The 27,101-nt window shown below is 40.5% G+C and overlaps 1 protein-coding gene across 1 annotated transcript; it reads right to left on the bottom strand.

Moving 5' to 3' along the window:
• Window positions 1–261: 261 nt before the first annotated feature.
• On the bottom strand, window positions 262–25,781 carry LOC113035011 (protein FAM53B-like). Its single transcript, XM_026190242.2, has 5 exons — window positions 25,632–25,781; window positions 14,732–14,990; window positions 11,969–12,023; window positions 9,095–9,927; window positions 262–1,486 (listed from the first exon to the last, which is right to left on the bottom strand). The coding sequence occupies exons 2-5, from the start codon at window positions 14,810–14,812 to the stop codon at window positions 1,148–1,150; spliced, it is 1,308 nt and encodes a 435-aa protein (XP_026046027.1). The 5' UTR covers window positions 14,813–14,990; window positions 25,632–25,781; the 3' UTR covers window positions 262–1,147.
• Window positions 25,782–27,101: the final 1,320 nt, after the last annotated feature.

Genomic DNA, 27,101 nt, shown 5'->3' with positions numbered 1-27,101 from the left:
CAGAGAAACGATTTGGTGCATAATCATGTTATGTACCTGCGGGTATTCAAAACAATACAAGCTGAGTGAGCTTCAATGAAATGGCTCTGAAATGTTATGCAGGAAACGACTGCGTGTGGGTATGGCTTCTAAAGATTATCTGGAAACTTTGCAGCGTGTTCAGACTTTTGATCTGTCTGGGTGAAAGCTATCTTTTACAGAAATCTTGATTACCACTGAGCAATCATTACAAAATTACAAACTCAAATTAAACCAGACAAGTGAGTGCAGGATGTACGTTTATTTCATATTCATTCTTATAGAACAAAGACCTTATATTCTTAATCCTGCACAAACAGCTCATTAAAAAAACAAAAACTGTTACTTAGAAAAATATACACTGATGTTAGAACTGACAATTTGAGATTCAGTGTTTAATTCAAAAAATACAATTTGTCTATTTGGGTCAGAAAAGGTGGCTTCGATTGAGGCAAGTTTCTTGAAGAGAACTGAGACAGCAAGCATCCAGAAGAAGGCACTTTACATTTTCTGAACTCCACATAAAGCTTATTGAGCCTACATTCAGCAAAAAAAAAAAATCAGATTTTCACGTGTGCACAAAAGATGAAGAGGAAGGCCAAGGGTAAGTCTGTCTTTGCCTCTTTCTGTGTCACCCCATTGTTGATGCCCTCCACTTTCTCTGGAAAAACAAATTTGAGCTAAATATAAGAGAGCCCAGCTACTGCTACAGTACTACAAACTTAAGGTTAGCTGACTTTGGAAAGGTCATCAGGTTAAAAGACAGCGGGGGGCTGAGACACTTATTTAAGACAAACCCTCAATTTCCCACTCCTGAGTTAAGCTGAATATCTGATCCAAACCCCCCCCCCCCCCCCAAAAAAAACCCAAACAACAAAACAAAAAAACCAACACAAAACAAACTAAGGTTACTGCTTTTTAAACAAACAGTAAGAATGTTCAAGGCAAAGGTGTCATTAAAGAAGCCAGCCATTAGCAACATATGCAATGCTTCATCATATGTATCACCATCCTTGTCTTTTCAAAGCCTTTCCCTTACAAAATTAGCTATTATTTTTCCTCATATTTATCTTAATAGTCATTTCTCTATAACAGTCCAGACACAGTCTTAAAATCGTCGATGCAAAGTTTAGTTTCTTTCGATCTGTTCAAGATCCAGCTCTCCCCCAAGCTGAAAAATGTCCCTCTGTGTCCCACAGTCACCCTTCCAGAGGGTGCGTTTACCATCTTCGATGCCTACAGGAGACCCAGGCCGTGAGTCCACACTACAAGCGGAGTCGCTATCCTCGTAAGATGAATCTGCTTCCTCGTCATCTCCTATCACTTCCTGCCATGACTCTAGTCCCAGCTCAGACACGCCTGTGAAGTCTGAATCCGGTTGGTCGATTAAGTCCAAGGTGGGCGGGGACAAGACTGACTGGCAGTTGTCGCTAGATGAAAATCCAGGGCAGCTTAAGCTTTGTAAAGTCTGAAAAAACAAGAAAGAAAAAGAAAAGACCATGTTAGTCTGGACATTTTTGCACACGTTCACATCATGGCCTCTTTCTGATGAAGAGCTACAGAAGTCAAAGACTATGTCAGGGAGCTCAGAGTTTCCCAGAATGTCAGTTTGAGAATGGGTTTCAGTTGGGCATCTTAAAAGCCGGCTTTCCCTTTCACTGATGGCATGTGAACATGTAAACATGCAAAAACACCAGTACACGCACAAGGCATTGAAGAGTATACACAGAACGCTAACCCTCTGGTTTGTTTGAGCAAAACACTGAAATGAGCACCAAACCACTAAATGTATCTCGTGTCAAACTGTGCTCTAGGCTTATTTATCACTGGAAACCACTTTGAAACACATACCTAACCCAACCCTGTATGGTAAAAGACATTTCTTATGTCAGTCATTGTTGTTCACAGTTGTTATGATGTTTTGTAGCTCACACTAGGGAGTGCCAGGGACAATCTGGATGTGAACAATTGCCTGCGTTTTTGCTCTCAAAACTTGACCTTAAAGAGACTCAATTCACAAAGGCTCCTGGTTTGCTTTCATGCTCTCTTTCCACCCTGAATTCCTCTCTGCAACAAAGAAAGGCAGCCGTGCAGCACAGTGAAGGGGTTAATGATCTCTGGAGTGCCCTCAGCAGCAGATGTTGGAGGCATGGAGGTGAATAGAGATGAGGTTTTCTCTATAAAGCCCAGGCTTTCATGACAGACACCTCTAATGTTCCCTAGCATGTGTTGAGACATTGCCTTTCCTTTTACAATGAGCTTGGAGACACCCTTTCTCAAATCTCATTTTAGCAGGCTTGCCGTTTCCCCGTCCAAGAGAAAACTATAACATAGGGTGAGGCTGGCTAAGTTTAAGGTTAGCTCACTTTTCAGGATTAACTTTACATGCAAGTACCTCAAACACACCATGCTTCAACTGAAAGCGCTTGAGGTGATCATGTGAGGAGTGGGAAGCCTTTGCTGTAGTTACCCCACTGGAGTGGAAAAGGGGATTTCAGAGCTCTTGCTCTCTCCGTTCAACCCCTGGTATTACCCCACTACTAATTATCACAGCAGAGGAGGAGACGAAAGCAAGAGAGAAAGGAGGTGGAGAGGCTGTCTCTATACAATATGCTTTCTATAAAATCTACTGAGCCTGACTGGGATTTGGGTGGGTGTGGTGGTAGGCTGGGGGAGCAGGGTTAAATTTCTGCTGTGTACCCAGCTTTGCCAGATGAAAAACACCCATGTACACACACAAATCACTATTACCACACACATGGGCTCGCTACCCTGGACCTGTCATATCTCATATTACCCACTGCCATTACCAGGAATCTAACCATACACAGACGAAAACCACTTTAAAGTTATTATCCTCAAATGTCCTATTTAGAAACACACTTCATTTAAGGTTGGAGAACCACAATAAAATTTTTAAAAGAATATAAGAGCAGATTTCTACTTTTAATCAAAAATGATTAATCAAGCACAAACAAAGCTACTGGAAAAAAGTGTAAAATAAAACTACAACAAAAACTGAAGCATGAGTTTGAAAGATTTTAAACTCTACACATCTCGTCCTAATCCACAGAAAATACTATGCAGCAGATTTTAAAGACTATGACTAATAAAGTGAACTTCTGGAGTCTTGGTGATGTGCTCCTTTCAGTTTTCAGTTCTTGCTGATTTGGCAAGTGCATTTAAATAGCATGGGTCTGGGACATCTGTTCTGTAAAATAAAATGCACATTGACCAGAAGCAGAAATACAAAAGAGGAATTATTGGGCCTGTTAATCTTATAGTCAAAAACTTTGGACTGACAGGGTAGGCAATATCATGTTATTTTAGTAAAGAAATTAATAAATAAGGACAAAGAAAACAACAGTGTCATCTAAACAGATAATTTAAAAGGATAATTAGTATTCCCATGATGATATAAATTTCTGTAATACTCAAAAGTAGAAATACCAGTCAATAATGCAGCTCAATCATTGACGTGTATTACTCTGTTTCACTCAAATGACTTCTCTATCACTGATAATTTGACCAAGAGCACCCTACATTCCAGCTCCAGCTACAACATGTGCAGTACTGTGCAAAAGTCTTGGGCCAGCCTTTTTAAAGTTTTTCTTTAGACACTGGCTGCATTTTCACTCATTTCTTGGTACTTCTTAAGCCACTTAACATTGACCTATAAATCACTCAAGCATAAAAAAAAGGCTCCTACTACATAGGATGAACCTATGTTATGCCTACATGTAATAGATAACTTAGGAAACAATCGATTTTACATTGTATTTTTAGACATTCCCCAGAGCCCAGAACAAAACAAAAGACAGTCAAAATCCAAAGAAGAGCTTTGAATGTCCTTCACGATGCCAGGAGACATTTTCCTGAAGTATACTTAAATACATTCCAAGAAAGCTTGCCTAAATGGTAAATGGCCTGTATTTATATAGCGCTTTACTAGTCCCTAAGGACCCCAAAGCGCTTTACATATCCAGTCATCCACATTCACACACACATTCACACACTGGTGATGGCAAGCTACATTGTAGCCACAGCCACCCTGGGGCGCACTGACAGAGGCGAGGCTGCCGGACACTGGCGCCACCAGGCCCTCTGAACACCACCAGTAGGCAACGGGTGAAGTGTCTTGCCCAAGGACACAACGACCGAGACTGTCCAAGCCGGGGCTCGAATCGGCAACCTTCCGATTACAAGGCGAACTCCCAACTCTTGAGCCACGATCGCCCCAAGTGAGTTCAAGCTTTTTTGAAGAATAAAGGTACACTTCTTTGTATGTTTTCACATGTTAAAAAAAACCCCCAAGCAAACAAAAAAAGAATTTTTTTTTTTTTACATTTTCTTAAGAAAATATAGAGAAATGAAAGGTGGCTCAAGACTTTTGCACAGCACTGTATACATGCCTCTGCAAAACTCAGCATAGTCCCAAGCAGTACCATGTTTTAACCATACAACTTCATCAATGCTGCCATACACATTAAGGGAAATGAGAGCATGGTTTTCAGTTATATCTGACACATCAGGTCTACCACAGCCACGCATGCCTTCCAGCAAGTCATGTTTGAATGTTGAATAGAAAAAGTGAACAAGACATGAGATCCACTGGATTGGTTTATACCTTTTTTGTTTTTACGTTTAACCCTTGGTAAAACCTATAAGAACACATATTTTAGAGCTAAGTGGTGTTTTCATAGAGAGTGTAGATTATTTTATACCGTGATCTACACAACAATGGCTTGGACTGTAAGGATGTTATTTAGAGCATGGGTTCAAAAGGCAGCTGCTGTCGAAGAAGCACAAGCACATGCCAGGAGGTTAGGCAAATACCCTCCTGATGATTTGGGTAAACAACTAAAATCACCGAGCTAAATGCTATGCAAAGGCCCTGTTGTGAACCAAACTACAACCACAATCACACATATAGTACACTACTGGGAGGTGCAGGTACTTTACATTGCATTCACTGTGCAACTTCAGATTATTAGTATACGAGTCGATAGTGTTTCTTTGGTTTAGCTCTGTGCCGAAATTAGGTCACATAAACATTCAGAGACACACTGGTCTGAGGATGACATGCAATCAGGCCTCCAGCGACAAACAACTGTGAAGCAAAAGAGAGGACAAGGAGGTGCAAGCAAAGACAGGAGACTATAACAGACATTCACGCACACAGTCTTTGTTTTGGTGTGTGTATTCATCTACTATTTTACTCCTCTGCAGACAGAATGCCTGGCTTATTCATGCAAATGCCCAGAGGTAAAATGATGATAAAAGACTAAAGTGTTGGGCTGTCAGATGTTGAAAAAGTGTAGGCGATAATAATGTGTGACTACAGACTAATGTTCGGCGATGCTCTACAATGCACATTTATGACAAGTCACAACATGTCATTATACCCGGTGAGAGCTGCACCTCAAGACGCCTACCTAGGTGTTCCCACAAGCATGCAGGGCTCAGTTATGATCATCATGTCTGCCATCCAAGGAATGAAGTGTGTGTGATGGAAGAAGGAGGGGAAGACCAGAGCAGCTTGAACTTGGGCCAGGAGAAAGAAAATATTAATAGGGAGGGATACAAGTTTGTGCGCACACACACACACACACACACACACACACACACACACACACACACACACACACACACACACACACACACACACACACACACACACACACACACACACACACACACACACACACACACACACACACACACAAGCCCAGCTGAAGTTAACTGACCAGGCTGGACTTAAGCACACAGCTTCCTCAAATTCACTGTGCAAGAAGTGTCAACAATCATTCAGTGAAGGACATGGAGTTTGCTATGCCCAATAGCCAGTCCATTAAAAAACAACAAACAAAAAAACAATCCCCCAAAAAAGACAACAATGACAGGCCAAGGTGGAAGGGCAGGCAGAGATAACTTATCTACATGGCTGACTGGGAGGACATTCAAGGAATTTTGGGGGTGGCTGCATGTAAATCCCCACGGTAGTCAAGTTATAGCTTATTAGCATGACATGCATCCCCAGAATTCACACCCGCCTTCATTGACGTGGTCGAGGAATCTAAAGGCCAAATTACACCATGTTCCACTAACTCACACTGAGGGCTTGTTGACCACCATGATCCTTCACTCGGCGAGTCTCTGGCGCACGTTCCATAGAAAATGAATCAAACAACACCTGTCTGTATCCACTGCAGTTCAGACAAATGTCACAGTTTCCTGCCCCATCTACAACATGTTTGCTATTCTTTTAATCAATGTTAGACAGCATTACTCAAAACACACCTACAGTGAAAAAAAAAAAAATCTACTGTTTACGTAGGTATGAAAAGTAATAATGTTGTCATTAGGCTCACCCAGTTCTTGAGAAAGAGTGGGAGGAATTGTGTGTGCGTAACCAGGGAAAAAAAACAAAAAACTGCCACTTCAATGACACAGAGGCCAGTTAAGAAGTCTTGTGATGCTCAAATATATAACATCAGAAGAAAGATCACATTAAATAACTGATTTCCAATCAGAGTTGGTGAAATCTATTATATTCCCAACCCTGGCAGTACTTTGCATGTTCTATCCTCTGTAGATCAGACACAGGTTGTAACCAGCCCTAGTTTTCCACATTAACACTTCCTTTTCCAGACAGTCTGCCAGCTGGGATCTTTTTCTTTCCCTAGGCTCTCACAAAGGTCAACCACTTTTGGTAACAACAATGTCAATCTCCAGCGGTATCTTCTTTGTGCTTTTGGTTTATTAAATTTAGATTGAGATATTACAACGCTGCTTGTTTAAGTTCCTGGCCACACTTGACCTGGTTTAGTTATTGACATCAAGTCTCAGTAACAGGAAAAGAAAATGAAGCAAGGGAGCACGTATTAATCATACTATCTTTGTTGTATGCAATGCTTTACTGGTAACTTTCCCGAGGTGTGCATGAGGATGAGAATTTAAACATGGTTACAGTAGATCTGAAATGACCCATCTAACCTGTACGACCGGACTCCTTTCATCAACATGCACTCATGCAACTCGACTCAAACCCCCGAAAAAAGTGAAAACATTTTTTGACCCGCTAACCTTTGAGAATAGATCATTTGCTGACAATAATCTGTAACTGGCAGAGTAATGGCAATGACTAATGGCAAGTCGAGTTTAGGGCTGTGCGATATGACCAAAATCTCATATCCCAATATAAGACATCTATCGCCCGATAACGATATAAAATCACAAAAATTTAACATTTTCTTTAAATTCTGTGAATCTCTGGAAGCTCGACTTGCGTGAAGTGATTCCAGCTGGGCGTCGTGTACCTGGAGTCGAGTTTTTAACTGATGCGTGAAAATATATATTTTTAGACATAAGTTGTAACGGCTGCAGTTTTCTTTATGAGTATTTATTACACAGCGTGCTGCAGGGAAAAGCCTGTTCTAACGTTTGAGTCCAATCTATTTTTTAGCACCTGACGGTTCTTTTTTTGCTTCTCACCCGTCAATACTCTGCATACTATTTCACGTGATTCCGTTTATTTTGAAAAGTCTCAACAGGATCTTGAGCTTTATTGTGAAAAATATGTTTATGCGGAAAATAAACAAGCAGACACGCTAACGACAACGCATAAAAACAGGCGCTTGTCCGTCCGTAGTGTGGTTATATTAAATATAAGAGAAAGAGAGAACTTTAGGAAATGAATAGAGCCACTACAGTGACCATCAAAACGCTGAAAAAAATATTGCTGTAAACAGTTTATTTTGCGACACCACGAAACAAACTATAGCGTAAAATGAAACGATAGACGTTTTTATATCGTCATCCGATATATATCGTTATATCGAACAGCCCTAGTCGAGTTAATGTAAAACTGGCTCCATGTGTGTGTTTGTGGATTCATTCTTTATATGTTGCATGCCTAATTTTTCCCCTCTTAGAAGCTGGCAATACAAGGGGAAACATGTTTGCTAGGCTCCATTACCCATGCCTTGTTAATCCAACCCTGGCTAGGTCCTAAGTATGACTGGCTGGGAACTAATATTATTTCCAGAAAGGAAAAGGGGGGTATATGGATGAACTGATGATAACTTTCTAGTAAGAGACAGGAAAATTACAATATTTTCCTGAAACAAGGTACTGTGAAGGATGATTTTTGAGTATCAAATGACTTAAGTGATCAGGAAAGGATGGGTAAATAGGACAATGTGTAAAATTCCCAGAGCATTCACATAAATAATGAGCTGAATGTGATACAAGAATCAGATCAAGATCTTTCAGGGCACTAGAAAAAAAGAAGAAACAAAGCTCTGCCAAATATCAAAAGAGTTCATGTCATTAAAATACTTCTCTGGATCTATTTTGGGTTTGGCTGTTGCACTGTTTCCTCTGACCTTACAAAAGAACAAAAACTCTTGACATTGGGAAATCCATCCAGAGCTCTGTGCATCCAAATATACGCATAATTCACTGCCGCTTTTTCTGACAGGTAGAAATATTGGGTAGGAGTTGCAGAGAGGAAGCAAATAAATGGTGAGAAGTCCAACCTTTGGATGGACTTGTTTACCCAACAGAGTTAATGAAATTATAAACCCGAGAGGGCCTTGCTAGAGAGTGGTTCAAGGCAGCGTGACTGAACATGAGGAATGCTTTCTTAGTAAGCACCGCTCCCTAAGCTAGAGGGAGGAAAGCCTAAGATCACTTAGCCTCGAAGCCTCGGACTGACGACGCAGAAAACTTAATACAGTTTAATTTAATCCACTCCCTGATCAAACTCTGAGAGAAAGAGACAGACTTAGTTTTGTTTGAAGATGTCTTGAACTTCCCTTTAGTCTAAGAACAAAAAAGCATTTGTCTGTGTTGTAAGTGCATCTGGTTCAGGATTAAAGTGAATGCAACAGAGCGCATTTTCCAGCATTAAAGCAAGATTAGAAATAAGCTGATACTCATTTGTGTGCAATCAGCAAACACATGTAATATTAAACTCTGAAATTAGTCAAATTCCAATTGAATGCATTCAAATCAATGAATATGTAAGTGCTTGTCTGTGCAGGTCAACATATGTTCAACATTTCCAGCTAACCTGAGTCATCTTTGTCAGGTCCAGGGAGGGCCGCTGCTCCTGAGCATCTTCTGGTCTCCTGCGCTTCATGCCGACCTTTTTCTCATTTAGCACACAGGGCTGAGACCTGCTCCGAGACAAACACCCCTTTCCCCTGGTTCTCTGGCTAGCTCGTCTCCCCAGCTCTGGGGTGGAGTCTGAAGAGCTGGTCTCCGATGCCTCTTCCCTCTGGTGTTCTGGCAGGCTGATCTGCTCATGGGAAAGTGAGAGAGGCCTGAGGAAGACGTGATTTTGGGAGTGGTGATGATGTGTGGCAAGAGAGGTAGGGGAGACTGGAGAGGCAGTGAATTGAGGGTGGAGAGGCAGCGGCTGGTTGAAGAATGGCAGGTCCTGGATTCCATCAAAAGTGATGCTGGAGTGTGAGGGCAAACTAAAGCTGGAGCTACGCTGCATGGTGGGAAAATGGCTTCCCCCACCTCTGACACTCCCTCCACTGTGGCACCTTCGTTTCTCAACCGTTGTCCATACTCGGGACCCTTGGGGCCTCCAAGATGAGCGGAAGCCAGTGAATTCTTCAGAGAGTGACAGAGAGCGACACTGACGTTTGCTCGGGGGTGCCGTAGGAGTTTGGCTGGTAGCCGTAGTGGTGTAGTGTGCAGTGGCGGATACGGCGTGAGTGCTGTTGCAGAGACTCAGATCTCTTATCAGGCTGGTGATTGCTGTGGTGCTGCCTGGTTCCTTGGCACAGTGGCTGTTGTGATCAGGCGTCACATCCCATAGAGGAGTACCAGACTGGCATGGAGCTCTCTGCTGGATGGCACAGCTTCGCCCCATATCCAACCATCTATCTGCCTCTGTAATAGGGAAAACATAAAAGCCTCACACTAATTGACCTCAACAGCAGCCCTTCTGACACATCTTTATCTGTGCGGCAAGCAATATTAAGCAAAAACTGCATTTGTTAACTAGAGCATGATGAATTCTAGCAGCAATATCTGGAAGGATAATTTAGTACTTAACAACAAAGACACAAAGAAACACACAAGCAGAAATAAGCTTAAGGCAAAGAGGATTGGTTGGTGTAAGAACAAACTGTTTGGAAGAATAAAGGGAGATTATTGTCTGCTTACTGCAATGGTGAGCTATTACACTAAGAAGAAAGAAACAGCTAAGTAGAAACAACAACAACAACAACACAAAAAAAGAAATCATGAGCTTTGGAGAATTACAAAAAAGGGGTGGGAGGTTGTTTGTCTTAACATGATTGACAAGGTTATGCCTAGAGGAAATAAAACTACCAGTTGAACAGTTCAAACCAGTGCTGCTCCTCAGTAACTGTAATGAAAGCTGGACTGAAAATTCCCAATAATGTTGAAAGAAAAAAAAATAGTCAAAAAAGTCATTTTCTGGAAAAAAATAAAATAAAATCTGTGCATTCAAAGATGGAAATGTTTTAAAAGTCTTAAAAAGTTGGCTGCCCACCCCCCAAAAAGTCACAATGCTCAGTATAACACACTACATGCCGAGTAGGTCTCAACAAGATCACTGTCTGTCTGCTTGTTTTTCACATAAACAGCTGCAGGACATGCAGTGAAACCTCAGCTGTGAGTTCTTACTGGCACATTACTGTTTCCGAGCATGAGAAACACATTTCTGCCTCCATTACTTTTAGAGTTAAATATGCAAATAAATAAATAATACTGTGGTTTAAAACACCAACACACACACACAAACAAAACAAAAAACACACAAAAAAACCCAGATTACAATAAATTCTCTTCCTCAGCTTGAACCAGCTCACTCCACTGACTGCTATGTTGGCCATTTTTTTAAGTTTCCAGCAGTAACATTCCTGACTATTTAAAACTTGGACATGCACGAACGTTGATTCCAAAAACATGAACTGCACATTATGACAAGAATCAGCCAGTGAAACAGTTGGGCAGTCACTCCCATTAGTCAAGTGGTTAGTAGGATATGCGTCAAAGCAGTATGAATTTCCAGCTGTCTCACCATCGGGACAAAAGAGTTTTGTGGAGGATAATACACCTACAGTAAAGTGTGGCTAAGTTCGACTCTATTGAAGCTTTTGTCAAAAAGAGCCCCTTGCTGATCCAAAAACCATCCTTTTGGATGCTTGCCTCCAATTCTGGCACGCTCTCTCCCAGACTACTGGACGGAAATCATTGTTTTGGCTGGACAAACAATGTACGGGGGCTACAGTGACGACCTGACAGGAATGTTAGGAAAACAACTGGACAAAAGGAGAAAGGGATGAACTTCAAAAGGCCACCATTTGAAAGCAAAAGACAAAGTGGTTGAACTAACAAAACACGCTAGCCAATTTTAATGTCAGGATTAACAGTGGAAAAATCTTTACCCAAAAGAAAGAGGGGGGGAAAAAAAGGAAGAAAGAAAAGAGGGCAGTGGGAGATAGCTGGCCTTGTATTGACAGTAGTATTTCTTTTAACACAGAGGATAATTACACAAACACAGCTAAAGGGAAATTGTTGACATAGGCAGCAGAATATTCAATTACAGTTCACTCCCATGAGAGTGCTGTGCAACGTTGTGTGGAGGCAGGTGCACTCTGATCATGAGTGGGGGATGAGTGACAGATGGAAAAGGGAGAAGTGAGTGATCGAGTGTGGCAGGAGATAAACAACAAGACAACTGCAATCGCTGATTTTGATACTTCAACTTATTGGGGAATTAAAGGCGACAATTACTTGTGTTATATCAGTTGTGAAATGTTTTTTAACAAATAATCAGCCACTGCTTTTTTCCAGATGTTAAATGCAGAGCACAGAGGGATGGCGTTTAATAAATGGAAGCAGGAGCAAAGGGGGAAAGACAAACAGAAAGACATAACGAGTGATAATGAAGATAACTCACCTACGGTTCCACGGGAGAGGAGGGTGGTCCCTCTGCTCATGGTGGGGACCTCACACTGTTGAGGGCACAGGCGAACATAAAGCAAAAGTCAAGAACAAAAGCCAAGGAACAAAAGTTCAGCCCTCAAATCAAATGAGAAGACTGATTTGTCTTCATTTTGAGGTCAGGATTATTTACACGCTGCTGCCAAACGACCAGTGTGAAATAGCCAAAGATCTGCGTCAACCAAAGCCAATGCAAATGGTTACTTACTTTAAGCTTACTGTTTACTTTTTATGGTCTGCGAGTTTACCGTTTTGGTTCACAGCAACAACTAGCTCATACTCAGCAACTAGCGGGTGACTAAAGAATTAGATACATTTCTGAAGAGGAGGCGGAGAATAAGCAGTGCACAAAAGAGTGAACATTAGACTCCATGAATAAAGACTCCAAATGAATGCTAATTTGCTCCATTCTTGCTGAATATGTAGGGTGTTTCCCAACAAGCTTACTAAACAAAAAACTGCACTAATTTACGCTTCATAATAATTTACGCTTGTATATAAATTTTAATACATTTTTGTAAGACTTGCGCATTTAAATAGTTTCTAATGTTAAAGCTAGTTAAGTCTCAAGTCCTTTGACATCATAGTAAATTACAGTTACACCTACCCAAGCTAGCTAGCTAGCACAAGCAGCTTAACACACCATCGCTGCTATTGTTGCTACTTAAAACTCAAGGATTCAAGAGTGTAGTCCATTATCCAGTGGGTGAATTACACTCTTTTGGACTGGTTTTACACTTTCACTTTTGTCAGAGCTGGAAACTACTTCCTAAAGATTATCCTTTAACTCACTGCAAGGTGCATGAAATACCTTCAAGGACAGCTGGACAATGATTTTACAATACAAAAGAACGTTTAGCTAAATTTTGTAACGCACCTGTTTTATTTCTTGGGTTTAAGGTACAAAGGCTATTAGGGGAGTATAAAACAGTTTTGCCTACACCCACTTATCTTTTAATCAGACACCCATCCATCCCATAGTTAATTTCTTACAAGAGGGTGTTGGCTATCTGCACACAGAACAAAAAAGAAAATGCCACATTTCACTGCAGTGACTCGTCTTGAGGTTATTATAACAAAACAAAACAAAAAAAAAGTTTTCTAAGATACCAAGCCTAGAACTCAAAATAAAGGCTATTGTGCCATAGGAGACGATCAAATGACAGAATTGGTACACTAAACCCCCAGGGCTTTAACGTGAGCAGCTGATGAGTGCAAAGGTAGCAGTGAAAAACCTCTGTCCATAAGCCTTTTTGATTTTTTTTTTTTTTAATTATGCATGCGATTACATTTACAGCATTTTATATAAGACTTACATCAGTCTCTGAGGTTTAACAAAAGAAAAACATTTAAGACTTGTTGGGCCCAAGAAAATAATTCCTGGACGTTTCAGAACAAATCATATTGATGTTAAACGTGTCAAGAAATGTTTGTGATCCTTCACCATCCAAGCGCTTGAAGGAGTGTTGAGATTTTGTAGATTAAAAACTGCATATAAGCAGCATGATAAAAGCGGGAAAGTGAAAACTACTCTCCCGTGCTTGTCTGAATGGAGTAGTGAGATAAAAATAAAATGTAAATAACCCCTATTTTACTTTGAGAAGTGAAACCTAGGTGCTGGTTAAAAAAAACAAAAAGTGAAATAATTCTCAGGGGTGACACACCAAAAATAACATTTTGACTGAAATTTTAAAAAAAGCTCTTTTTTGTTCCATACGTTGCTTTTTTAAAAGTTTTAGTCACACAGATCATTCACTAAAGAATAACGTTTATTCTCCTGACTGGCTCGCTGGAGGCCACTGACCTTTGTTGAGTGTAATCAGTCGCAAAGAGTATGCTGTACCAAAAACTTGCTTGCTTGAATATTGCCACAGTCACCTGTAGTTCTGATGTAAAGTGCAAACACTCTACATTTTCACTGCTGCTTGGTGGTGAGTTAAAAAGTGCTGCAGCCTGTAAAATAAAAGTTGAGCCTTACCGCTCAAACTAACAAATTTCAAAAGGCACAGCTTTTATACTGAAAGCAAATATCACCATTTTGCATCACACTTTTCACCATTTCACTACCGCTCAGAGTAGTTGGTGAGTGCTACGGGGGGGGGCGGCTGCAACAATCTGGGAGGAGGTTTTCAGTGCAGCATTCTTCTTCGCAACCAATTTCACCAACTGACAGCAAGCAACCTCCTGCAACCACTTGCCAACTGGCTGGAGAATACACATTTTTCCCAAGCAACCAGTGATTAGCAGGGGATTGTTAACCGGTCTCAGGAAGTGAAACTCTTGACATTTAGAATGTCTTTTGCAAGACTGTCTTGGCACAGGCAACATTAAACAACCATTTTTTTCCACTAGTAGGAAAAAGCTCCTGAAGAAACCCTCTTGTTGTGAGCCAATAGCTATAACCACTGATCCACCATGCATTGACATTTTGGAATGATTTTGAACCAGTTCCCTTTATTTTATTAGGGAACTGGTTCCTTCTTGTTCTAGGCTAACACATCCTAGAACTCTTTGTCTTCAAGGGACAATTATAAAGCTCACACTGAACGTCTCATCTGAGTAAGAGAACCTCAAAAGTGAAAATGTATCTATCATATTAATGACAGTTAAAGACATCTAAAATCCTTTAGTGAACAACTTATCGTGGTCTAACATGCTTGTGGGTACACTACCTACAAGCTTGCCTTGTGTTAAAGTCAAAACGTAAAGTTTCTCTCACCAGCCGTCGCTCGATGCTCTTGGACGTTACATCATTGGCAGCCTTCTTCTTTTCCAGTGTTTGTGAGAAAACAATCACCATGGTAGCAAGTAGCTCTGCTCCAGTCTGTTCAGGTGCAGAAAAAGGCCACAGGCAGCCATCTTATACGAGAGCAGAGGGCAGACAGTGCATTTGGGCAAAAAGCAGAGGAAGATTTCCCATTTGAAGAGCAGTACTTGTGAAGGTGGTGGAGGTAGGTCTCTCAAATGTCAGCCAATCTCTGTATTCATGGAAAAAAAGGGAAATAAAAACATTACTAATTTAATTAAAGTGCAAAGGATGTTTCTGGCTACAAGACATGGGCAAGAAGCAGGGCCTAAATAAAGCTCAGGTTTAAGCATAGCCATAACAATCAATAGTGTGCCAAATCTGGCTTCTTAACCCCAATTGTGGCTGCTTTAACTTGTTCTGTGCCATTCTCATTAAGATTTTTCACAAACACAAAAAGCATGGCATGTGCATTTTTGTCTTAAAACGTGTCTTGAGAGAAAGGTTTCTCACAAATACAAACAGGTTGCCTTTTTAATCAATCTGTGAGGTGATAACTGTCATTCACAGATAAATCACTTCAATATCTACATTCCTCACTGCTTTAACTAACATACCCATAACAGTGATTGAAAGGGGCACGGTTGAATGCGATACATGTTTGCTATATGCACACCTTAAGTTTTTCCATTCAGCATTTAAAATCCGAAAACGTACAGCAACTTCAGTCATCGATATAGATCCACACACTACATACACACACCTATCAACCTACTAGCTTTAAAAGAAAATGTGCTGATATATGTTAAACTGCTTCCTCATCCCTGTGGATAACAGAACATTTGGCCTGTCAGCAATATTACCCTGAACACAGGGGAATCTAAACATGCTGTAACAGAAGGCTAGCTTTAGCTAATTCAGGAAAATACATTACTCACGTCACATGACTACAGATGTGGCTAGAAACCACGAACAGAAAAGAAGCATATATGGAGCTGCGGTTAACTCAAAGACTGCCTGCACCCACACATAGCAAAGCCCAGACAGAAGCTGCTTCGGTAAACACAACCGTTAAAAGCTTTATATGTATGGCAGATGGTCTATATCTTTTTTTTTTTTGGGGACAAACATGCCTTGTCACATCTGCTCAACTCAGCCTTTCTGATGTTTTTCAATGCATGTGAATGACTATGGCGGAGGATGGGCAAGTTCAGTTATGCTTTCTTTAATAAAAGTAGCTGCAGTGACTTTGGACTCCGTCATTTACCAACCACCAAACACACTGACAGTATCCAATTAGAGAGTACCAGCATAGTTCAGATCCCCAATCAACTGCTGGCTAATGACAGCTTTTGACTCCGGAGCAACACATGAGGCTAATGGATCTTCCAGGCCTACTATGCTATCCTGCCCATGAAACATGTGGTTTTGTGTTAAGTAAGGGTTGTTGCACTTACACAAGATGCTTTAGGGAGAAGTGTGCACCACTGAAAAAAAACTGACTTCTGTAGAGGAAAAAAAACAAAACAAAAACAACATGGATCGATAAAAAGTGTTTTGTTTTTTTAAACCAGTCTAGTCATGTCTTCTGACTTAACAATGTCATCTCTGTCCCTTTTCTTGTTTCCAGCCCCATGACTACATAAAGACTAAGTAAATAAATGTTTCATGTAGGCCTGCCTGAAACCAAAAGCCGGCATATGACTCCCATTATCTGCATTCATTTCAGAGAGTCGGTGGAGCACAACCGGGCCTCCACAGGCAAGAGAAGGTGGTACTGTTAGTGGGAGTAAAAAGTAAAGAGTATGTTCTTCATAATCAGTTTTGCAGATTACTCTACTGATTAGAAGTGACTCTGAGTAATGGGTGGGGCAATGTATTGCAGTGTGTGTGTGTGTGTATGTGTGTGTTAATCAGAATAAGGGTCGAGGAGCGTGACGGCTGTGTGTAAAGGTTGTTATATTGTGCCGTTTGACTGATCCAGGTAGGAAGCGTGACTTGTCCGATCAAGGCTGAAACAGCATCTCCACACTGAGAACAAGAGCTAGCTGTGCATGTGTTTCTGTACATGCATGTCTGCTTATGCTAACCTGCACTTGTGTGTGTAGTGACTGGCAAGCAGGGTCATGGGAGAGGGCAGACCGAGTGTGAATTCAAGCCTGGAGCCATGCTTATTTAATGAACCGACTTCTCATGATGGGGAAACCAGAGCTTAATGGGCTGTGTAGAGCACTTGTGCAGAGCCATTTTCAGATCCGATCAGACTTTTGCTCTTCAAAACAAGAGTCCTTGCTGGCTACATCACACTGTTTGAAAAGCCTTTTTGTTTGACTAGATGTCAGTCCTAACAAAAACCCAGGAAATTATCAGTTCATCTGAGGTTTGATGAGTCCCTGTTACACACCACTGAGAGAAGAATTAAATATCATTTTTACAACTTTGGTCTTCAAAGATTATAAAAACAATCATTACTGTGTTTTTATATATCCAGCACAACATCAACCTTTTTCCTGTCTTGCCTCCCTGAAAACAAAAGCATTGTTCACCAAGCACTGGTGAAATGACAGGTAAGGTTGGATCATCTGAAAAATACCATCTTAAGAGAAGTTGGTTTTATCCTACGGATAATATGTCGTTGTGAAAGCAATCTTAAAGGGCCACAGACGGACCTGTTTCACTCATGTGCTTGCCTCATGGTGCAAAGATAAAATCTGTGGGGCCATAAATGAACACCTCAAAAGCCTGCCTAGTTGTGACAATACTGCAGGGTAGTGGAACCTGTACTGTGGGCTGAGTGATTTGTGATAGTGAGGGTTGTACCCCACCCCTGAGGAAGGAAATGCACTGTTGAGGAAATCTACTGCTCAGTAAATTTGTGTTTCCACAGTAACTGAACAATTGTTAAATAGCTGTGATTATGATTTATGATCAAACAGCCTGACATTACACTATCAATTTTACTAAGCTTTAAGTTAAATATGTTTCATAAAGCCAGACAAAATCTCACAAACTCAGCTGCATGTCCCACACAGAAAAATGTCGTTTTTGTTATCATAAGTCAGGCTGATCATCAAACAAAGCAAGTGACTTAAATGACGATTTGTCTCATCCTTTACAGTTAAGATACCAGGGAAGACATTGTGGATACTAAATGAGGCGTAAAACTGAAACTGGAAGAGCTACTTCTCCCTTCATTAGAGTCTCATATTATGATGAATGTGATGGGACAGGTGCTTTTTTTTAACTTAATACTTTTAGTATACTAATTACTTTTTTTTTTTTATAGCTCAACAGTACAAAACAGTGAACACTACACAAAGCACCGACTGATTTAGTCAAAGACTTCCACTTGCTATAGATCAGGGGTGGGCAACTCCAGGCCTCGAGGGCCAGTGTCCTGCAAGCTTTAGATGTGTCCTTGATCCAACACAGCTGATTCAAATGGCTAAATTACCTCTTCAACATGTCTTATAATTCTCCAGAGGCCTGGTAATGAACTAATCATCTGATTCAGGTTTGTTGACCCAGGGTGATATCTAAAACCTGCAGGACACCGGCCCTCGAGGCCTGGAGTTGCCCACCCCTGCTATAGATCAACTTGCGATACTGCTTTGCCTGTCAAGGATAAAATGACTGAGGTTCATCAATTGTTTTGTCAGATCCCATCTCAGCCCTATTTGATTCAAATAAAGGAAATCTTTCCCAATAAATCTCAAATATATATGATATTTGCTGAGTTGTAACTTATCGAACTAACAAAACTTTGACCATAAGTGGGTTCAAATCCACTGGTACTTCAAGAACTGATTTGTGTATGCTGGGATGCAGAAAGCAGCTCTTGGCTCACAATAGTTAGTGACTCAGGAGGGCACAAGAAAGAGCAGCTAAGATAATGTGGCTCTTTGCCCAGGCTGTGATTTGTACAGGCAGATAAATAGAACCCTATTTGCACCCCCCCTAAAGTTCTGTAACGGGGTGTTTGGTGTCCATCACTAATTGGCTCTGGTTGCTGCATACTTGTGTGGAGTGCGTCTGGTGTCAGGACTTTGATCAGTTGCTGTACTTGGAGGAAACCAGTTCAATTGGCACTAATGAAATGTTGAAGCCCAAATATTCAAAATATGGCATGGCTGGAAAGCCTCGGCAGATCATATTCTTGTTTTGATAAGATTAAATTAAATTACTGTCACAGTTTTCCTTAATCAAAGTGGCACTAAATGTCAGAAAAGGCTAGACGCTGACACCTGTTTTAAATAGTTCAGATGTCCATGAGAAACTAAATGAAAGCCTTAAAAAGAATAAAGGAGGCTTTCTTTTGTGAAAGCCTAAGATGTCCATTGTTAATTCAGGGTGAACACACAGCGACCCCTCTCTTGGATAATGTGGTCGAGGTTGTAAAAATGGTCTGGGAGGTCAAGACATACCATTGAATCTTTTGGCTATCACCCTAGTACCGTCTACTCCTTCAAAGGTACATAAACACTGAAAAGCTTATTCAGTGAAACTTTATGTATTTTAAGTACCGGTAGTCAAGTTTTTTGGAGATTACCCTGAATGCTTCTCTCATGACAGTGACCATTAATCTCTGCATGAATACAGCCTTGAAGCTCCAATTTAAGTTGCTGTTACTCTTAACAACAGATCTACAATAGAAATAAGAGCAGTAAACATGAACCCCAAAGCTTTCTTTAGAATTAACTTGCAAGTCCAGTTAATACTGGTCTTCTTATCTCAACTATGTTGGCATGAAGACACTAACATAATTCACATAAGCAAGCACACTTCCCTTTGCACTGCAGGAGTTCTACTTCCCTTGTGGTCACATGACATGCCACTGCTGAATTGGGTGTGGAACATACTGACTTCATTACTAAATACATGAAAGGAGAAAGCCCCAAGTGATATCCACAGAGCATTGTGGCAACGAGTTAACTTCACATACACATATTCTACCATCATTTCACATTAACATTTATTTAATCATAGATTTACAGCCTGAGAGCGGATAGGTTATCTACTATATGTTAGGTAAAATTGTCAAAGTTTTTGTTTTGGGTTTTTTTCCCACAAAAATGAATCTCTGATACTTCCTGGGGTAGTTTCACTCTGACTTTAGACACAAAACAGTTGCTAGGTAGTACACTGTTTCTAGGATTTAATAGGTAGCCATAGCAGCCAAGCACACAACAGAAGACAACAATGACAACTGGTGATGTGAAAAAGGCAGATGTCACCCATCTAGTGAATAATAATGTCTGGACAGCTCATCAGTCTTTATCAGTAAATCTGTTTGTCATAGGAAACTGGACTATTGAGCAAGGCCAGTTTACTAAGGTGAAGCACTGTGACATGTAAGGGTACATTACATACACCAGAGGCTCCAGTTCTGCTAGCAATCCCAAGCAATTGCTTAGCTCAATAGGAGGGGCCATTCCTATGCTGTATAAACAAGTGATGTTATACTTACTGTCAGTACCAATGACCTAATAAGTACCCTATATAGTAGATTTTTAAAGATCAATATAATAACTCTAGTTTGAATGAGAAAAAAAACAACAAATTACTAAATTACTAGACACATACACCCCCCCTTCCAATCCAAACTCCACATTGTCTAATGAAAAGAATACAAATCCAAAAATTCAACACGCTTGAAAATGAACAGTCTTTGACTAGTGCTATTACACGAGATTTTTAACAGTAGTCAAAGCATAAGTCATCAATGACTCAAAGTCAATCTGAAAAACTGTCAGAGAGATGTGGCTACTGTATCATAGTTTAGCAATGCTAACCAAATTCTAACAACCATGCTTATTAGAAAAAGAGAGATCGCATGCTTCTGGCAGAGCAGCAGTCATCTTCAGTCTAACACATAATATTATCATGTATACTGTAATCACTAAAATGATAGAGCTCATAATTTACAAATACATTTTCTTAAAACCAGTTGATTTCTATATAGTGTCGTCAGCATGTAAGTAGTCCATGAAAGTGTTGTATAGAGCCAGTGGCCCATGGTGCTGCAGCCGATATGAGGTTAAAAGCGCTTCTGTTGTTATGTGAAGCACAATGGTGTCAAATCAAACAAATGAAGATGATTTCGTGACAGCAGTGACTGGAGAAGCAGGAGGAATTGCTTCCTCACTGACATTAAATACGGCACTAGTGGTAAGTTAGAAAAGCTTTGTGGTGAAGTGTGCAGTCCAAATGAGCACAAAAGGCATTTGTGTAAATGCCAAACTGTGTACATCAAGGTTGAAAAATAAACTTTTATAATATTCATATGTAATGGTATGTTAATTAGCCATAAGCTTTCGCATACTCATGCTTATTAACATAAAGATATACAGTAGGTCTGCTGTTATATGCAAGAGGAGTCTAAGCAGAAGGGCTCTACAAAACAACAATTACACTGACTTTGTGTATGAAGCCGCCATGCAAAACAGTGCTGCACATACCATCATGAGAGATGGAGGCCGTTTAGCCATGCGGCCCTGTTGAAGCCAAGTTCCACCGATAGTTTCTAAAATATGTTGGCAGCACTGAGTAATTAATCAATTACTTTCTGCTGCTCTATTACATACATTTTTTGGAGATGTGGGTGAGTTTTTAGTGAGTATCGGTGGGAGAATTTCAGAACAAAAACTATGAGCAGCATTCCATCAGCCCATTCATTCATTCATGAGGGGGCTCAGCTCACCATATGGACCCTCTGACTGCTCAGCATAATGTGTACCAGGAATGTAAAACAGATATTTGAAAATCCCACTGAAGACGTGTCATTTTAAGTTTTTTTTCATTGAAATAACCACATACAGTAAATGTTGGACTCATGAGTCCTATGTTAAGCAGCACTGAATAGGAAGAAGACATATTATCGATTTAAAACACATCTGTTAGTTTCAACAGTGATGACTGGGAATAATTTAAACAAGCCATTTCACATTCAAATTGTGAGCTGCGCTGTTTGAACTCATCTTTGTTGAAAAACGAAAGCAAATCAAATTGGTGCTGGAATAAAGTAAACTGCTACTGTGTAAAGGTCAAGATAATGTCCATAGACAAAGCTTTTACATTTCCTAGTTGGACCAGGAGCTTTCTTTGCATAGTAATACACAGTAGAATTCCAATCAGTCTCTGACTTAAGACTCTCAATGTAATACTTCAGTTACATCTCCATTTACAACATCTTAATAATACCGTTTGTTATTTGGCAGTTAATAAGCTCATCTGATTCAAGTAATCTAATATGTTACACAGCAAGCTACTTGTTGAGCTTCTGTGTAATGACATGCAGGTGCATGTAAAACAAGTATGTAAAACAGAGTCCATCCCAAATACTGAGAACCAACATGCTGTACAACTCCGGGGGGGGCGAGAGTATGACTTTAGATTACCAATCAATAATAATGTTAGTGCAAGGCTAGTCATGAGAAGCCAGTGTGACCAGACAACCCTGCTTGTGAAAGGATGTAACACATTAAGTGTCACATTAGTATATATCAAAAAATGATTGTCATTATTGATTAGAGTCCTAATACTTGAAAGAGGAAGTTAGATGCTTAGATTTTGTCACAACTGTGGAAAACAGGTTCTAAAAATACATCAGATAAGGCTGTCTGTACACTAACAGAAGCTTTCAGTTCTCTCTGTCTGTTTTTTTATTAAATAAATAAAGAACTCATTTGGGAGATTCCTTCATCAGGCTGGATCTACGGTAAAGAACGGCACGAATGAGACTGGAGTTATGCTTTGGCTCATATTGTAAGGAAAAGCCAATCCAAAGCAGTCGAGGAAAATAAACAGAAGAATGCCAACCGCTGCCATTCATAAGTGTGGTGTTATGATGACACAAGGCAACACAAGAGAAAATATTGGCTCACCTGGGATTTGGGGTTTTCCAGAAGAATACAGGTTATGCACATGCACACAACATATGCAAACGACTAAAATAAATAAAGACATACTTATTTGAGAGTCAAACACGGTGTGGGCATCCTTTCTTTCCCTTTTTTAAATAATTCCTCACTATCGCCACATAAAGACTAGAGCAGAGTGTTCATTGGAGCATTTCTATTGCATCCCAGAATGCTTTTCATCTTTAAGTAGAGTCTGGTGCCTGTCTTGGGGGGTTGGGGGAGTGCTTCTCTGGTGTATGTGAGAATGCCTCTTTTCTTTTCTTTTCAGCTGCTGGTCTGTGGCTCTGTGGGCGATTTGACGCCAGACTTACAAATCCATCATGTTAATGAGGAAGGAATAAACAAAACAAGGAATATTGACAATGAAACAAATACATTGACAGAGTCAAATAACCGAGGTATTTGTTTTTAACTTCTTTAAGACTAAATGGGGAGGTGGGGTGAGTTTAAATGTGTCTGAAGCCACAGCAATTATGACTGCAGGTCACAGAGAAGAAAGGGAAGCTTCTGAAATGAATAAAGAGTACTATGGTGGCAGAGACAGCCATGGCTAACAATCCTTTTCTGGTAGGTTTGCATAATGCCTTGGGTCAGGGAACAAGGGAGGGAAAGAGAGCAACAGTGGAGCAGTAGTGGAACAGAAAGACAAATAACAGTCAAAAACAGGAGAAATAGCATGATTAATAAATACAAAAAAGGCAAAAAGCAAAGGACAGAGAGGGGTGAAAGTGGCAGCATGTGCGTCAGCGTGTGGACTGAGTGAGAGTTGTTCACACAGACGGAGAATGGGCCAGTGGCTTGCTCAGCACACAGGCACACAGCTGCCCACTGACAGAATAGAGTTCTAATAGGGCCTTTTTTCTGCAACACAAAGACCTTGCAAATGTGTGCGTCTTAAGCACACACTGGAGTGCAGAGCAATCCCCTTTAAAAACCCACCGCCCTTAATTGCCTCCATATATTATGTTTCTAGTATGTCCAAAACAAGCCTACAGATGAACAATACCAGAGCTGTTGTTGAGCGCAATTGCAGTACACTAAGTACAAAAAGCGATCGCCAGGAACTGTGATGAAAATGTGTAAACTGCTTCCTTCGCAACGCGAGGAGTGTTTTCACTTTTTTGGAAAAAGTCCTATGGATTGACTTGTTTCAATATGCCTGCTTAGCCAGTAGCAACATTTCCAAACGTGTTAGAAGTTAAATAAAACAGCCAAAGTAACATATAGAAGACAACAGATTGCTTTTGTTTTCTGGACCTTTGCGGACCTCTGGCACCAGGACAGATCACTTCCACCCTGCTGTCCACCCTGCTCCTAGTCAGACATAATAATTCGCAAGAGCAAACAGCACATTTGCAGATTCACAAACTTGTTCACACCAAGCTGAAAGATTCCAGCAATTGTTTATTTTGGAAATCAAGGCATTTTGTAGTGATCAAAATCTTCCCCAACCTGGAAAAGTAGATAAGAAGTACTCAGAACAGGTTACATCGAAGTCAAACCCGCATTTGTGAAACACCTCTATCAGCATGCCAATAGTCACTAGAGTTGACAGGTGATTAAATCTGCCCAAGCACTCTGCTTCACTTCCAATCTGAACATCAGCTAACCTTTGCAATTGCGAAGACATTTCATTTTCTGCAAATATGCGTCCATTAACGTTTAGTTTACCAACCAACCTAGCCAGTCAAGGATGACCTCTTGCTTCTGTGTCCCTGTGAAAATTCCCAGATATTTCCAATTAATGTACCCTCATACCAAACCAGTTCTTCAGGGTATTGTGTTGATGGTGTCCACAAAGCTCAGCCAGCTGTGGTTAGAATCGGAAAGGGCAAAACATAAGCACCAAAACATAAGCGCCAACACTTCCTAACCCACAAAGGAAACAAAGATGACAAATAAGCAGTTTAGTGCTCTGCTGCCACTGTGCCCTATATTCAGAGTCCTCGTTTACAGTTTGAGCCTAAAACAAAACAGAGGCCTCATAGCTATGCCAGCGGATAACAAACCTAAATTATAATTGTTCTTATCAGCATCTTATCAGTTCTTATCATGTAGGTTTCAGTTTCATATATGCATAACATCATAGTCTTAGTTTATAATGCATTCATCTCTGTCACGTAGTCATAAGAACAGTGTACATTTTGGTTGAACTTCAAGGATTCAGCCTTATATATTAGCTGATAAAACAGAATTGAAATTGAGGAAGAATAAAGTGGCCAATAGTTTCGGGCTCCTCAACCTAAAAAAAGTACCTACTCTGATGCTCAGGGAAAAAAAAAAAGCACAAGATTTAGTAATTTCAGATTCCTCTCTGAAAAGAGAACAAAAACCTAAATGTGCGGTGGAGATTGGTGCGACTTGTGCAGCCAAGCCTTATGACTCAAAGCACTAAAGCTTCTCTTAACATCATCTCATGGGTTGTGGTGAGGAACTGTGTGTCAATGCTGCAAAGCAACCACACTGCCTCTCCACCTACAGGTACTGTGTAGTTTACAGCAGTCTCAGATTCACTGCATTGCCTGACAGATGAAGGGGGAGTTTGCAGCCTCAAAGAGCTTGCTGCCTGCGTGAAGCCCCTAAACCTCAAAACGGGTTATTATGGGGGGACATTTATAGCAGCACCAGGTCGGTCATGTAGATTATTTTATATACATATATTTATTTAGAAGCTCCATAGGAACTGAGTGCAGAACAATTAAGTTGCAGTCACCCAAAAAGAGTTTAACACGCCACATTGTTATTTTTTATTTTTATATGAACAAAAAAGGTTTATACTCTTTTAAGAAATTCATCCCACAAAAAGCCATTTATGTTTTCTTAAAGTACGTGTCCTTAAAGTAACCTAACAAGTTATATGGGGAAACCCAGCAAGAACAGAGTAAACTTCAGAGCAGTGAAAGAAACAAAGAAAAAGACGTTCAATGCATACAATTTAACTAGCGTGCTACTACCTGGCTAGCAGAGGCTCTTTCGAGGTTAGGTCATCTTCAACAAACGGAAAGCGAAAAAGAAAAAGTTTATCGCAGTTGCAGCCGCCAGTTCAGCGTCCTCAGCGTAGGACCAAGCAAGACTGCAAGCAGCTGAGAGCTGAGCTTCTGCCTTCAGCATTGATTGTAACAATATCCGCGTACACATGCAGTTCAAGTCAGCGGGGGGAGAGACGAGCAACAAGGTAACCGGCTACCAAACTAATGCGGACACGGGGACACCGGGTTGTTGTGCAGTGTTCTCGTAAAGTTATAATTATTATCCAGCAACACTAAAAGTCTTTAATATGTCAACACACAAGGGGCGAAGTTTTATTCACCACTTGCACCCCCACCCTTTTCGAGTTGGTACGTTCCAGTGCCCTCGGGCATTTACAATACTCGTGGTCATTTTTTATTACTATGCAGCCCGTTTCATTGATGTTGAGTAGATAAATGAGTGTTGACGAGTCAAAATAAGCAAAGATAAACAACTCAACTAAAAGTTGCTACCGGACCCATGCGTTTTGCCTAAAACAACGAGACGTGTCGTCACGTAATAACGTGAACCACGAGTAAATAAAGTTTATAATCGTCAATTAATGCCTTATTGCGCCCCAGTGTACCAGTGGTAGTCATTACTCAGTGCGAAAAGGTCTGAAATACTTGTTCGTCCACCTCTCGCCATGGAAAGTTCACCGTTACATGCTGAAGTAATTCAATCAATCCATAAAAATCCTATTAGGAGACCTTCAAACGTGTTTCCAGGGAGATGGAGTGAAAAAACATAAATATTTGAAGTATCACACTTGAGAAGTTGAAATGAAAGCATGGTATTCGTGCTGGTAGTGCAGCCAGCGGGTTATGGCACAGAGTCTAAAACCTTATAGGTTAACATTATGAATGGAATAAAAGTGTAGCTTGAGCCATGTGCCAACCCAAAGGCTGTGAAAGCGCTGATGAGGGTAAATCTGCTGCAGACTACAGCTGAGTTCAAACCAACACGTTTCTTGTCTAATTTTCCTTCATGATTGGGTGGCTGGAAGTAAAATATTTTTAAAGATGAAGGATGAATTAGCCCCCCCTATTCATTTAAACTGGTGTTAAACTTTTCTAACTCATAAGAGCTTCTTAACAACTTAAAAAAAATAGACACAGAAAGATTAAATGTTGATAAAAGTAAAGGACAGCCTATTTAGCTGAAGCTCAATGAAGCACATTTCTCTTCATGGGAAAATCTCTGTGAGAGCTTCAAATGTGGGCATAACATGCACATCCAGGCAGGATATCCAGAGCCTTGTAAATTTCCAGGCAGTAATTCTTGTAAAGCTTGCATGTGTTTACTCAACAGCATGCCTCAACATCGACAGCTCCCATTGGGCCACTGTCTCAGCCTGCAATTAGGATCCAGGGTTTGGCAGTTATTAATGATGCCATTGAGAAAGGAAATGGCAG

This window comes from Astatotilapia calliptera, chromosome 13 (genome assembly GCF_964374335.1).
Source record: "Astatotilapia calliptera chromosome 13, fAstCal68.1, whole genome shotgun sequence".
In the NCBI taxonomy this organism is placed as follows: domain Eukaryota; kingdom Metazoa; phylum Chordata; class Actinopteri; order Cichliformes; family Cichlidae; genus Astatotilapia; species Astatotilapia calliptera.
The sequence above is the reverse complement of the archived record's forward strand: the minus strand, read 5'-3'. Positions and strand labels throughout refer to the sequence as shown.

Bases quoted from the DNA above. Each gene is read 5' to 3' on its own strand.
- LOC113035011 (XM_026190242.2), bottom strand. From the start codon at position 14,812: ATGGTGATTGTTTTCTCACAAACACTGGAAAAGAAGAAGGCTGCCAAT. The intron at 12,024-14,731 runs GTGAGAGAAACT...TGCCCTCAACAG, and splicing joins AGAGCATCGAGCGACGGCTG to TGTGAGGTCCCCACCATGAG. The intron at 1,487-9,094 runs GTTAGCTGGAAA...TTGTTTTTTCAG, and splicing joins ACCTGACAAAGATGACTCAG to ACTTTACAAAGCTTAAGCTG.